The 14,569-nt window shown below is 38.4% G+C and overlaps 1 protein-coding gene across 1 annotated transcript; it reads right to left on the bottom strand.

Moving 5' to 3' along the window:
- Positions 1 to 8,862: 8,862 nt before the first annotated feature.
- On the bottom strand, positions 8,863 to 12,784 carry LOC116302907 (uncharacterized). The gene is made up of 5 exons (XM_089027783.1): positions 12,579 to 12,784; positions 12,405 to 12,464; positions 11,961 to 12,097; positions 10,332 to 10,513; positions 8,863 to 9,304 (listed from the first exon to the last, which is right to left on the bottom strand). The coding sequence occupies exons 1-5, from the start codon at positions 12,691 to 12,693 to the stop codon at positions 9,037 to 9,039; spliced, it is 762 nt and encodes a 253-aa protein (XP_088883909.1). The 5' UTR covers positions 12,694 to 12,784; the 3' UTR covers positions 8,863 to 9,036.
- Between the last annotated feature and the right edge of the window lie 1,785 nt (positions 12,785 to 14,569).

The following is a 14,569-nucleotide window of genomic DNA, read 5'->3' as shown; positions in this document are numbered from 1 at the left end:
GTAAGCTGCATTTATGTTATTAGTATTCTCATTTCAAAGTATAATTCCTGTGTTTCTAAATAGATTGATCATATTAATAAAAATATAGTGTTTCAGCGACATCTTTAACTAATATTTATTTCTTTAGCGAGATTTTTCTTGTTACTTGTAGATACAGTAAATAAGTAAGTGGATTAAGTTTAATGTAGCAAATCAATTATTCACTAGCTCATCTCTTACGCAACGTGACTCCACTAATAACGTGTTACCATTGCCATCTCCATCAGCTTACTGAACAGTTTTGGTAGGAGGGGAGGGGTGGGAGAAGGGATAGGGTTTCCCTTTGCGCGTGTGTTTGTGTTTTTGGAAATTTAGAGTCACTTTGGTAATCTGATAATTGGCCAAAATTTGAAGCCAAAAAGAAGGAGAATCGTACCTCTATAAAATTTAATGAAAATTTCAAATTATTTAAGAACAGAGTAGCTCCGATCCCGCTAATATCTGTGCTTTTAACTCCCCCCTCCCCCCCTCCCTCCACCACTCAACTCCAAACAGTTGTATGTTTGATGTAAAGCAATATCAGAAATACAGTGGCGGATCCAGGGGAGGGGTGCAGGGGATGCTCACTCCTCCCTGGTTCGACTTTGTGCCCCTACTTCTAAGATAACAAATACAAAATAATGTTTTTTTCCCTTTGATTCTAAGGGGTGCACCCCTCCCTGGGTTAATTTTGTGCGCAGCACCCCTCCCTGAACAAATTCCTGGATCCACCCCTGATATAGAGTGTACAATAGACATATCGTACTGGAAAGAGGACCAAAATTAAACTTATAAACTGTCAGGTAGTATTTCGTGAAGCTATTACATGTGCCAATTTAGGTTTCACCGCTGGAGTTATGAAAAACTAAAAAGTAAGTTTCAATTTGGATTTTTGAGATTTCCTCTTTAATAATAGAATATTGCGTGGATATATGAATTGCTTACTATCAATCACGTGACGTTTTGGAGTTGACTGGAGGGCAAACAAGCGGTTAACTGGGGGGCAACTAGAGGATGCTAAGTCAAAACATATCAAAATAAGTCCTCAAACTATTGTATTTGACTATTTTCACGACATCAAACCAGAAAACAAGAGATCAAAACAACCTCCAGGATTCTACAAGCCATCAAAAAAGAGCTATTACCGGAAGTGACGTCTATTGATAGCAACCTATTTGGTAAAATTCAAATGCTAACCAATAATGGCTCTTGTGGTGCAATTTGTAGACATTTGTAGTCAATGTAAAACAACAGAAAAACAATGCAGTTAGTGTCTACTAGGGTGTGGGCATCTAGAGTGATTTTCATAAACCCGTGAAACAAAATTTAGCTATTAACTTCTATTGACGCATATTATTGTGTAATAGCGGTTATCAGTGAGACAACTTAGTATTGCAGTGAAAGTTTATTGACTGTATTTTATTACTTCGATGTCTAATGAGTAATAACTCGTATTAGTTTGTATTGATGATTATTACGCTAATATTAACCCGTGAAATTAATTAAATTACTAGTCAACGTGTATTAGTCAAATAGACACAAAAGAAAACAATGGAAATTACGAGGTTGTTTTACTAGAGTAAAGGCTTTTAACCCGTGAGTCAATGTGTAATAGTCAAATAGACCGACAAAAGAAAACAATGGAATTAGGGTCTAATAAAACGTGTTAATAGTCAAATATCTATTTCAAGGATTTAATGACTTCGAAGTAAAATCACTCTAACTGTTCTGTTAGTAATTACTTAATAATTATGTAACTTTCTTTTTCGAGCTGGAAGCAAAATCACAACTCTATAATATTCTTGGATAACAACATTAAAACTGAATAATCAATTAAGCTTGTATTTGATTTTTTCTTGTCAGCTGTCTGATCGATAGGCAAACATGAGTAAGTGTCAATCCATGAAAATTCAACATCTCTATCCATAATGACGTTAACTCAATACTAGACACGAAAAAGTTCGAAACTGGGAGCTGAAATAACAAATACGCTGTCTGATATATTAAGAAAAGCTAACTCTTGTAGCCATTTATAGCAGATGAGGAAACAGCTGTCAGTCCAGTTTTGGCTCTTCTACTTCAGTATTCAGCAAGAAAATTCTGTGTGTTTGTCTCAGTGTCCTATTAGAAGCCAAACCGCATAGGTACGAAATCACAGCTATTACATAATCAGTGTTTTTAATGCATAAAAACGTATAAAAGAGAAAGAAAGAAAGAAAGAAAAACCAAAGAAAGAAAGAAAGAGAGTAAGAAGGAAAGGGAGAAAGGAAGAAAGAAAGGAAAAAAAAAAAAAAAAAAAAGACGTCAGTTTGGTGCAGTTGTCTGTCTGTCCACCTGTTGCCTAACTTTCTCTCGTCGCTCTGTCTGCTGTTGTTTAAAGCCCTATTTTAGGCCTAGGGCAAACGTCAAACTTTCCATGCACCGAATTTAATTACATTAAAGAATGCCGCCTCATTATCACCTGATATCCATTGTTTTTAATGAGTTCGGTGCATGGAAAGTTCGACGTTTGCCCTAGGCCTTATTGAATTTATATCTTGAATCAAATAAAACAGCTATAACTGGCAGAAGCTGGCAAATAATTTTCATTCCATCTTCTTAAAAAGATTTCATAATATTTAGAGGCAGCAATTATATAATATATCAAGCACGGATCTAAGAAAAACTCCTATCCAATCCGAATCGATAACTTTGAAAAACGAGGTGTCACTTTTCCGCTTGAACTCACGGATATCCAAGCAGCAGTAAGGGGGACTCGCGGTCAATGTCAAAGATTTACGGGTTTTACAGGCGGTCTAAGGAACGGGTCGGCAGCGGGAATAAGCCGCGCGACAAGTCCTTACTGCTGCTAGTTGTCGAACCGCAAACGGAGGTTAAAATATCCTTTACATATAGATGGACACCATCACAAGCATTCGAAATAAAACTGTGCGCCGACTGCGAACTCAGGTGTTGGATCGCCTGGATGCTGACTTTGCCTTCACAACATTTATGGAGGGAGATACGGACGAGACGATGACAGAAGAAAGGGCTGAAAGAATAATTAACTTAATACCCGAAGGTAACTACCGGTTGGAGCTAACGTTCATAAAGTATTTAGACGGCGAGTGGATGATAGAAAAGGGGCGCAATCCTATCAGGGCGTCTGGTAAGAAGGACCTGTTTGTCTTAAACGAAAACACACGCCCGGGAGCATTGGTAGGAATAGACATGCTGTTCTACGAGGTTGCTTACCCTGTCATTCTTAGTTCTTTGATGGTTGCCCACTGCTTAGCAAACTCTTCCCTTTTCTCTTTTATGGCCGTCCACCCATACTCCGTTACTAACTTAGAGCTGCAGTACGAAACGGTATACAGCGAAGATTTAGCACGTAGCGCCGGTATGGAATACAGCGCCGGGAAGGCTTTCCTTTACGATCACGTCGTGATGTACAAGACGTTCAGCTTTACAAACAACGTCGAAGAGGTCATCAACCAAAGCATTAACCTTCCCAGGCGCAGCCTCACAGGGATAATGTTGCTGTTCGCAAAGACATACACGGCAGGATTGCGTGACTCTGAGGCGTTCTTTAATCCTAACATCACTAACGTAGGCGTTAGCATTAACGGAGTGCCTAATAAGGTTTACTCACAAGGGATAAAGCCCGAGGACATGTACCGGGAAGTCGCGCGTAAGTTTGGCGACCAAATTGGCCCAAAGGAATTCTTTAAGGATAAGTATGCGCTGTGGATCGACATGCGCACAACGAACGACGAAGACCTACATGGTCAGGGTTTACGCCTGGTAAATACCCAGGACGGCATTACGTTAGAGATCAAGCGCACCAAACATGCCAGCGACACTACTAAGATAAACGCGTACCTTTTCGTAGTCTCAGACGCGCAGCTAAGCGTGGAAATTAGAAGAGTGTATGGATTGTCCGCGCCTCGACAACCATGTTTCGACTACCTTTTCTACTGGTAGGCACAAAGTAGTATTTTTTGTGTCCTCTGCGCTGGTAGCAAGCACCAGAAATGTCCATAGGGAAGTAGGTGGAGGCGAAATGCCTCTCCATGGTAGCTGGGGCCCCAAGAAATGCTATTTCAAAAGTGTCTCAGAATGTTGACAATAAGGTTAAATCTTTGTTAAGACACCACGGAAACTATTTCAAAAGTGTCTTAGAATGTTGACAATAAGGTTAAATCTTTGTTAAGACACCACGGAAACTATTTCAAAAGTGTCTTAGAATGTTGACAATAAGGTTAAATCTTTGTTAAGACACCACGGAAACTATTTCAAAAGTGTCTTAGAATGTTGACAATAAGGTTAAATCTTTGTTAAGACACCACGGAAACTATTTCAAAAGTGTCTTAGAATGTTGACAATAAGGTTAAATCTTTGTTAAGACACCACGGAAACTATTTCAAAAGTGTCTCAGAATGTTGACAATAAGGTTAAATCTTTGTTAAGACACCAAGAAATGCTATTTCAAAAGTGTCTTAGAATGTTGACAATAAGGTTAAATCTTTGTTAAGGATGTAAATGGAGGCTAAGATACTGTTATATGGGGATTTGAGACTCTTTGCGCAAACCCTACTTTACTATTTCGAATCCTGCAAGCGCCCTTTAAAAGGGGTCCTTATTTTTATTTATTATTATTCATTATTCTTAATAATAATAAATAAAAATAAGAATGGGATTTGAGACTCTTTGCACAAACCCTACTTTACTATTTTAAGCCGCCTACTAACCATTACGGGCTTTCCAGGCATCCTTAACAAAGATTTAACCTTATTGTCAACATTCTGAGACACTCTTTGGAATAGTTTCCAGGCATCCTTAACAAAGATTTAACCTTATTGTTAACATTCCCAAAAAGATGTCGATCCATATTTCCGAAAGATGTCGATCTTGGTTTGTGCAAAGAGTTCGAAAATACATCTTATTTTTCTTGTTGTTTGTAACAATACCTAACAAAACAACAAGAATAATAGGAACCCCTTTAGAAGGGCCTTGCAGCCGCGATAAATACAAGAAAAGGCTTAGCGAACTTAGAGTGGAGGCGATTCACCTCCCTTCTTATTCACAGCCTTAGAAGAGTGTATGGATTGTCAGTGCCTTTTTCTGTGTCCCAAAAGAGTGTATGCGTGTTCCCAAAAGATGGGAGAGGAACGATCCGTTCCCCTATCGACGCCGTGGTAGTTGTGGCAAAGTCGCTACGTAGCCCGGTAGGCGAATTCCTCGTATTGTCTTTTGCGCTCGGTAGAGACCTTCCAAGATTTCCAAAAGTATTTGTATTGTCCGCCGTTTTCCCAGCATGTATGCAGCTATACCCGTAGCTATGTACAAATACATGCTATATCTGTGGACAAACAGGTATCTACCATATGGATCCATAGTGTTTGTCCATGGAATACCCGCAAAAAAATAGACTGGACATCTCCGCCGCCTTTGTACTGCAAAATAGGCAGGGAAAAGACCACCGCAAACAAAAGAAAGGATAGATTGGTGCACGTGTCCACGTAGGACATTGCAAAGTAGGTTTGCGCAACCCCTACCTTTCTACAAGGGCCTTCCAAAGTAGGTCTTCGTATTTCGTGTTGTTTTGTTGGTGCCTAACAACAACACGAAAACCTTTTTTTTGGACTCTTTGCGCAACATCTATCGGCTACTCCATCTCTGGAATCCTTCCCTTTGGTGGCTCCCTAGGCTTTGGTTCGTGTGGAATATATTTGTATACAACTTTGGGTTCTTGTCTGGCGGCCCAGACAAGCGCTCCAATACCCAAGACGGCGAATAGCACATTCCCAGCTATTTGCCAGTCTATTTTCGTGGATATCTCCTCTACTTCTTCGGACAAATCCTCTGCCTCGCTGGATAGGCTTTCCAAATCGCTGGTTGGCAGCTGTTTCTCCAGATCGCCTATTCGCAGCAGCAATTCTTCTTTTGCTTTCCGTAGGTCGTCGAGGACAATAGCAAAAGAATCCTGCACTTCCAGGAAATGTTTCTGCAGATCCGTGGTTGGTGGCTTTTCGGGTATTGCAACCTCTACGCCATTTTCTTTTTCTATCCTGCGTATTTTGGGTATTCCTATACCGTATTTCCTAGCTACCTTCTGCAGCCCCATACCATTCTTTCGGTCTTCCAAAAGGTCTGCGATCTCCTCTTCGGATAGTATCTTGGGTGTGGCCATATATATCTACAACCACACGTTTTTTGTGTCTAGACACCTATGGATCCATAGGGTATTCCATGGACAAACACTATGGATCCATATGGTAGATACCTGTTTGTCCACAGATATAGCATGTATTTGTACATAGCTACGGGTATAGCTGCATACATGCTGGGAAAACGGCGGACAATACAAATACTTTTGGAAATCTTGGAAGGTCTCTACCGAGCGCAAAAGACAATACGAGGAATTCGCCTACCGGGCTACGTAGCGACTTTGCCACAACTACCACGGCGTCGATAGGGGAACGGATCGTTCCTCTCCCATCTTTTGGGAACACGCATACACTCTTTTGGGACACAGAAAAAGGCACTGACAATCCATACACTCTTCTAAGGCTGTGAATAAGAAGGGAGGTGAATCGCCTCCACTCTAAGTTCGCTAAGCCTTTTCTTGTATTTATCGCGGCTGCAAGGCCCTTCTAAAGGGGTTCCTATTATTCTTGTTGTTTTGTTAGGTATTGTTACAAACAACAAGAAAAATAAGATGTATTTTCGAACTCTTTGCACAAACCAAGATCGACATCTTTCGGAAATATGGATCGACATCTTTTTGGGAATGTTAACAATAAGGTTAAATCTTTGTTAAGGATGCCTGGAAACTATTCCAAAGAGTGTCTCAGAATGTTGACAATAAGGTTAAATCTTTGTTAAGGATGCCTGGAAAGCCCGTAATGGTTAGTAGGCGGCTTAAAATAGTAAAGTAGGGTTTGTGCAAAGAGTCTCAAATCCCATTCTTATTTTTATTTATTATTATTAAGAATAATGAATAATAATAAATAAAAATAAGGACCCCTTTTAAAGGGCGCTTGCAGGATTCGAAATAGTAAAGTAGGGTTTGCGCAAAGAGTCTCAAATCCCCATATAACAGTATCTTAGCCTCCATTTACATCCTTAACAAAGATTTAACCTTATTGTCAACATTCTAAGACACTTTTGAAATAGCATTTCTTGGTGTCTTAACAAAGATTTAACCTTATTGTCAACATTCTGAGACACTTTTGAAATAGTTTCCGTGGTGTCTTAACAAAGATTTAACCTTATTGTCAACATTCTAAGACACTTTTGAAATAGTTTCCGTGGTGTCTTAACAAAGATTTAACCTTATTGTCAACATTCTAAGACACTTTTGAAATAGTTTCCGTGGTGTCTTAACAAAGATTTAACCTTATTGTCAACATTCTAAGACACTTTTGAAATAGTTTCCGTGGTGTCTTAACAAAGATTTAACCTTATTGTCAACATTCTAAGACACTTTTGAAATAGTTTCCGTGGTGTCTTAACAAAGATTTAACCTTATTGTCAACATTCTGAGACACTTTTGAAATAGCATTTCTTGGGGCCCCAGCTACCATGGAGAGGCATTTCGCCTCCACCTACTTCCCTATGGACATTTCTGGTGCTTGCTACCAGCGCAGAGGACACAAAAAATACTACTTTGTGCCTACCAGTAGAAAAGGTAGTCGAAACATGGTTGTCGAGGCGCGGACAATCCATACACTCTTCTAATCTTTGATTCCCAACACAGCAGCAGTAAGGACTTGTCGCGCGGCTTATTCCCGCTGCCGACCCGTTCCTTAGACCGCCTGTAAAACCCGTAAATCTTTGACATTGACCGCGAGTCCCCCTTACTGCTGCTATCCAGGCCATCAAAAATAATGTCGCTAGCTCATGCGTGATAACCGTGACACAATAATCCCGGCCATGAGTTCTATTGATGGTTTTCAACCATTCCCAAGAGAATGAAATAACAAAAGACACGGCGGCCATGTTGGAGGATATAACAAAAGAATTCATTGACAATTCTTTTGTTAAGTTCCTCCAACATGGCCGCCGTGAAAACCATCAATATTTTCATTGCATCGAACATGTTTTGATTTTTAGCTGGTCAATTTTTACTCTATAGTTTTGCAGTGCAGACGTCGTTTCTAAGCCACTATGATCAGCTGGATATTGACGTTAAATCGCATCGATAGGGTAAAAGATTGGGAAAGCTAGATGTAGAGAGGGGGAGGGGGAGGGGGTGTTTGTAAATTATTACACGTGCGTCTTGATAAGTGACTCAGTAAGGGTTTGTTAGTCAAAGGTTTTTCTCCTGCAAAAATTAAAAATAACCCGCAACTTATTCCAATTTACTTCTACTATTTCAGGAGCTAGACTTGCTGACTCAGTCCAGTGTTTTTTTAAGGGTATCGATTAAGAAGTTCTATTTAGGGGTGAGATCAAAATAATGGTCCAAAATAGGGACCTGATTTTATGAATTAAGGTGGTGGGTACCGGTACATACCCCTTCCCCCCTCAGAGACCTGTTCAAATGCTCGATACTGGGGGTCTGTAGTGTCAATTTCTATACACAAATATATTTTTTAGCATATATGCAGACAGACAGTCCCTTAATTTCTGTGATATGGCTTTTAGTTTTGGAGATATTTGGTGACAAAATCTAAGATAATCTCATACCTTATACGAACAAAAACCTGTGACGTGTGTAAACGGTGCAATAAAATTTTATAAAATAAAAAATGAAATAAATGGATAAAGAAACAGATAAAGAAAAAAGAAAAAAAAAAAAAAAAAAAAAAAAAAAAGAAAAAAAAAGGTAAGAAAAGAAAAAGTAAAACCTTTACAACATTATGAGGACATAATTAGCAAACCATTTATTATAATCATGTTAAAGTTAACACAAATGAATAAAATTGAAATGCTTAATGTATTTTTCTATAAGTCTTATGGAAGCGACCTCGTTCTTAGTGAGATGGTAAACCCAAAACAGTAGATTTGGGTACATTTTAACTATATCTTTGTTCACAAAGGTTTAAAAAGTTGAAATCCCGTGGGATAATTTTCTCGAGCACACGAGGTTTTGCCGTTATAACTGACCGACTTGGCATAGAAATATCCTCCAGAGTAATAAAGCCAATAACTACCGGTGTAATAGGGGTATCTAAAGGCAACGGTGTCGCCGTACTGGACAGATCCCTTACCGTCTACAGCATTACGAGAAAATATCTGGAATGTGAGGTATGAATAGATGAAGGCGTTGTTCCCCTTGAAGTGGTTTTCAGCAACACACCTGGAAATATAAATACAGTTTGTTTGTTAATTTTGTTAAACCATCCATGCATCCATGCATCCATGCATCCATGCATCCATGCATCCATGCATCCATGCATCCATGCATCCATGCATCCATGCATCCATGCATCCATGCATCCATGCATCCATGCATCCATGCATCCATGCATCCATGCATCCATGCATCCATGCATCCATGCATCCATGCATCCATCCATCCATCCATCCATCCATCCATCCATCCATCCATCCATCCATCCATCCATCCGTCCGTCCGTCCGTCCGTCCGTCCGTCCATCCATCCATCCATCAAGCGTACGAACGAGTCAAATTTTTAATGAACTCAAATGGATACCTTTAAATGAACAAAGACTGCAACAAAAGGCCATTATGATGTTCAAAATCGTCAATGATTTCGTCCCATCTTATTTAAAACATATGTTTTCCAGCCAGACTGGTACTCAATATTACAACTTAAGGCGTTCTTCTAAAAATTTACAAATTCCAAAAGCCAGAACTGACTATTTCAGAAATAGTTTTGCTTTTACTGGAGCCTGGCTTTGGAATTCTCTGCCTCAGTCATTAAAAGAAGAACGATCCTTAAAAGTATTTAAAAAGAAAATAAAAAGCTATAGGTTTTGCACTGATGACAACTAATATTTAATCGTTTTAGTTCTACGAAATATATCTAATTAACCTATTATCTTATTTCAATCGTATATTTATTGTATCAGTGTAGCATTTGTATAATTTACATAAGTATCATTTGTTAATATAGTTTTTACGGCCTCTAGGTAGAGCAACATTAAGTTTTTTATCTTGATATTGATAGAGTTACCGTGCTTAAATAAAGATTATTACTATTATTATTATTATTATTATCCATCCATCCATCCATCCATCCATCCATCCATCCATCCATCCATCCATCCATCCATCCATCCATCCATCCATTCATCCATCCTTCCATCCTTCCATCCACCCAACCAATTGGGATACCTGTGGTGTTCTATTTTCATACTTACGTTGCGCTGTTACACTTCGTCGATGGTGAACTGGAGCAGCGGAGTCTGCAATTCGCTCCTCGGTAGCGTGGGGCGAGTGTGACGTAATCACCACTGTGGATTGGCTCGCCATCATTTTTATTGACTCCCCGGATGTAGAACGATTCTCTCCTGCACGTGGACCATTTGTTAGCAGGCATTACCTGAGACGAAATATATAAATGCAAGATACCCTGTTTGTTCATGTTTTCTTGTGTTTCAAAACAAACAAACAAACAAACAAACAAACAAAAAAAAAACAAAAACAAACAAACAAAAAAAAAACAAGAAAAATCAAAAACAAAAACAAAACAAAAAACAAGTAAAAAAAACAAAACAAGAAAACACACACACACCACACACACACACACACACACACAAAACACAAAACACAACAAACACAACAAACACAACAAACACAACAAACACAACAAACACAACAAACACAACAAACACAACAAACACAACAAACACAAACACAACAAACACAACAAACACAACCAAACACAACAAACACAACAAACACAACAAACACAACAAACACAACAAACACAACAAACACAACAAACACAACAAACACAACAAACACAACAAACACAACAAACACAACAAACACAACAAACACAACAAACACAACAAACACAACAAACACAACAAACACAACAAACACAACAAACACAACAAACACAACAAACACAACAAACACAACAACACAACAAACACAACAAACACACAAACACAACAAACACAAAACACAACAATACACAACAAACACAACAAACACAACAAACACACACACAAACACAACAAACATCAACAAACACAACAAACACAACAAACACAACACACACAACACACAGCAACAAACACAACAAACACAACAAACACAACAAACACAACAACACAACAAACACAACAAACACAACAAACACAACAAACACAACAAACACAACAAACACAACAAACACAACAAACAAAAAACAAAAAAAAACAACTTAGCGTAGGGCGCGTGTATGAGAGTATGCGCGTGCAAAAAAACAAAGGATGGCAAATGTGATTCTAAAAATAACATCAAACGGTGCCTACGATGGCTACAAGCATGAATACCAGATATTCCTTCTCAAGTTCATTTTCTCTTGATAAATATTTTTATATATCTATACATTAATAATAAAACCATACATAGGATGAATATCTTTGATATATGAATGAATAGGCCATCTACATTACAGCATCACTATACTACAACTACCAGAATTCCTTGCACACTTTCTTTTGTCCAATAAATTAACACCAATTTCCTTCTTATTTCATGAAAAAATTTGAAAGGAATAATAATAATGAATAAATAAAAATAAAGAAAACCGTGAATATTTTAAACAAAACCGAGGCTAACATTAGTAGAGAATTAAAATTGGCGCCGTATTGCATTACGAAAATGGGCTTCTTTATAGGTGATTCAGCTAAACAGAGCAAACATAAAGCACCCCAAGTTATACAATAAAACGAAGCTAACAAAAAATAAAATTTGTTTGCAGTACATGCAGAAGGAAATAATCAATAACGATCGAAGGAATTTGAGTGGAGATGATATAAATGATGGCCACTTACCGTTCCACCAGGACACGTGGAGGTGACACAATAACTGCTTGTAGAACAACTTATCCATCGTGTCTGCAGACTCCCTGACGTGTAGGCCATTCTGAGAGCGATCAGATCACCACTATACAATACTGGGAAGCGATGGCCTAATGATGACAAGAACACACATAAATTTATATAGCTCACATGCATGTATGCGATTGGTTGTGGGGAGTCAAGGGTGGAGTAGAGGTAGCTAGTGCAATCGGCTCTCAACTCGCACGTCGGGAGACGCCCCGTGTTCGATTCGTTAGAATTCGTTACGTGGTTTAACTTGCTTCATGGGATTTCTTCCTTTAATTTCAATTCTTGGAAATGGCCCATCTAGACAAAATGACACGACTGCTTGAACGTACTGATGGATTTTGCACATTATACTAAACATTAGAACATGAACAATATTGTTACAGTTACCTTTAGCAAGTCCAGCCCAAACCTTTTCTCTCGGCTCAAAGAATTTGATATGCGCGTTGCCTAAGGAACAGGTAAAATAAGTTAATGATGTGAGTCAAGTAAGGAAAGACGAAGGAATAAGAGAAGAGAAGAGAAGAGAAGAGAAGAATTTTCAAATCGACAAAGTTCTCAAACCTTTCAAATCCATGTAGTTGTTCGTAAGGGTCAGTGACGGCGCTGCATTGCTCCAAGACATCTTCTCCAATACTAGAAAACTGGCAAAAAGCACTGCTAAACCACGCGTCAACATGGCGTAAATCTCCCAGCTCACAGATATTTAGATATTTTTGGAGTATCTTTCCGAGAGGAAGTTTATCTCAGGCAAACTGATTCAAGTGAACATTGAGAACCAAATGAACTCATTTTATAAGTAGCTCAGTAATATAATCAATCAAAATGCTAAGTAAATATTACTCAATCTGTGAGTATTAACAAACATGTTTAAACGGTTTGAACGTGTTTTTTTATTTATTTTGTTGGTGGATTTGAAAATTGGGTAATTATCGATGACAACTGACGACCATGACATTGAGGTTTAAACCCGGGGGGGGGGGGGGGGGGGTACTCTTGCCCGTTTAGGGTAGGGATGTGCCGCTGAGCCCTCTGAAACCTGACCCTGTTCCAGAGTAAAAATCGCTGAAATTCAGACCTTGTTCCAGAGCAAGATCGCTGAAAACCCTGTTCCAGAGAGGAGAGAGCGAGATTTTATATACCCTGTTCCAGAGAAGAATTGCTGAAAACTATACCCTGTTTGGCGGCACGTACCCGTATAGCGAATATAGGGGAGTAACCCTCCCCCCCGGGGGTTTAAACTAAATATAGATTTCTCTGGACCACTAGATCGTGCCGAAAAGAATTTTCTTTGGATTTTAATGTGCCAGAGTTAAGTGCTCTTTTAAAGTCAAATAACAAGAGTAAAGAACTCAAAAATAGGCAAAGTTAAAGTCAATTTTTGTACATTATATCTCAAATTTCATCAGGTCTGAAAAAACATTTTAATTTTGGTCTAAAAGTCTACGAGCTCCCCGGCTTTTTTTCAGTGAAAAAAAAAAAAAAAAATGCTTCACACTTGACTGTAAAGTGTCGTTGATTTAATTAAATGAGAAAGAAAACGAAAGAAAATTGAGAAGCTCGAGCTCTAGTCTCCAAAAGACTTAATTTATACAAGAAATTGAAAATGTAAGAAAATGAAATGAGAAATCCTAGCTTCCCGAGGGAAATGCGAATTGCTTGCTTCAGATTAATTATAGATTAGCCTGGTTTTGTCTTCTCGTTAATTTAATACGATGATTGTCGAACTCAGTGCAATAGGCCCTTTGCAGCTCAGTAATCACGTGCTGATTAATTCACTGAGAGCAAATGAATGAATATCTTGATTCCCATGGGTGAAATTTACTGGTGAGCAAACAAACTTTCTACGACCTGTTTCGAGAGATCGTAATAAAACTGCATTTTGTAACACACTGGTTACACATCGTTTCATTCAGTTCTTTACAAGTAGCTAAAAAGAATCACCAATTTGAAATAAAAAAAAAAAATGCTCACCAGTACAGACACGCGACCGTTAACTGCAAAGGGCCTAAAGCACCATGCAAAGCAAAGTAAGGTATTGTGTGTGATGTATTGGGTACAACAATAGGTAAAACATGTTGGTCTAGTCTGCTGGTTTTGGCTTCTAGAAGAATCTTATTGATGGTTTTCACGGCGGCCATGTTGGAGGAACTTAACAAAAGAATTGTCGATGAATTCTTTTGTTATATCCTCCAACATGGCCGCCGTGTCTTTTGTTATTTCATTCTCTTGGGAATGGTTGAAAACCATCAATTAGAGTGAAGTCATTAAACCTGTTAAATAGACTTTTTATTATTGCACTTTTAGTAGACCCTTATTCCACTGTTTTCTTTTGTGTCTATTTGACTGTTATACACGTTGATTAGTAATTTTTATTTTACGGGTTTTAACAATGATCTCACTCTATTATTTGATACTACAAAGATCTTTACTTAAAGATAAGTGTTCTGTATTTCTACAAAAAGAGATGCATTGGCTACAATAGGTTAAACATGTAGATTTAGCCTGTTTTTGGCTTCTAAAAGACTCTCTTTATAATTTACCCGCGATGACTC

This window comes from Actinia tenebrosa, unplaced genomic scaffold, assembly GCF_029948245.1.
Source record: "Actinia tenebrosa isolate PJP-AT-01 unplaced genomic scaffold, QUT_ActTen_1.0 PGA_scaffold11__36_contigs__length_13525064, whole genome shotgun sequence".
NCBI lineage: Eukaryota > Metazoa > Cnidaria > Anthozoa > Actiniaria > Actiniidae > Actinia > Actinia tenebrosa.
The sequence above is the reverse complement of the archived record's forward strand: the minus strand, read 5'-3'. Positions and strand labels throughout refer to the sequence as shown.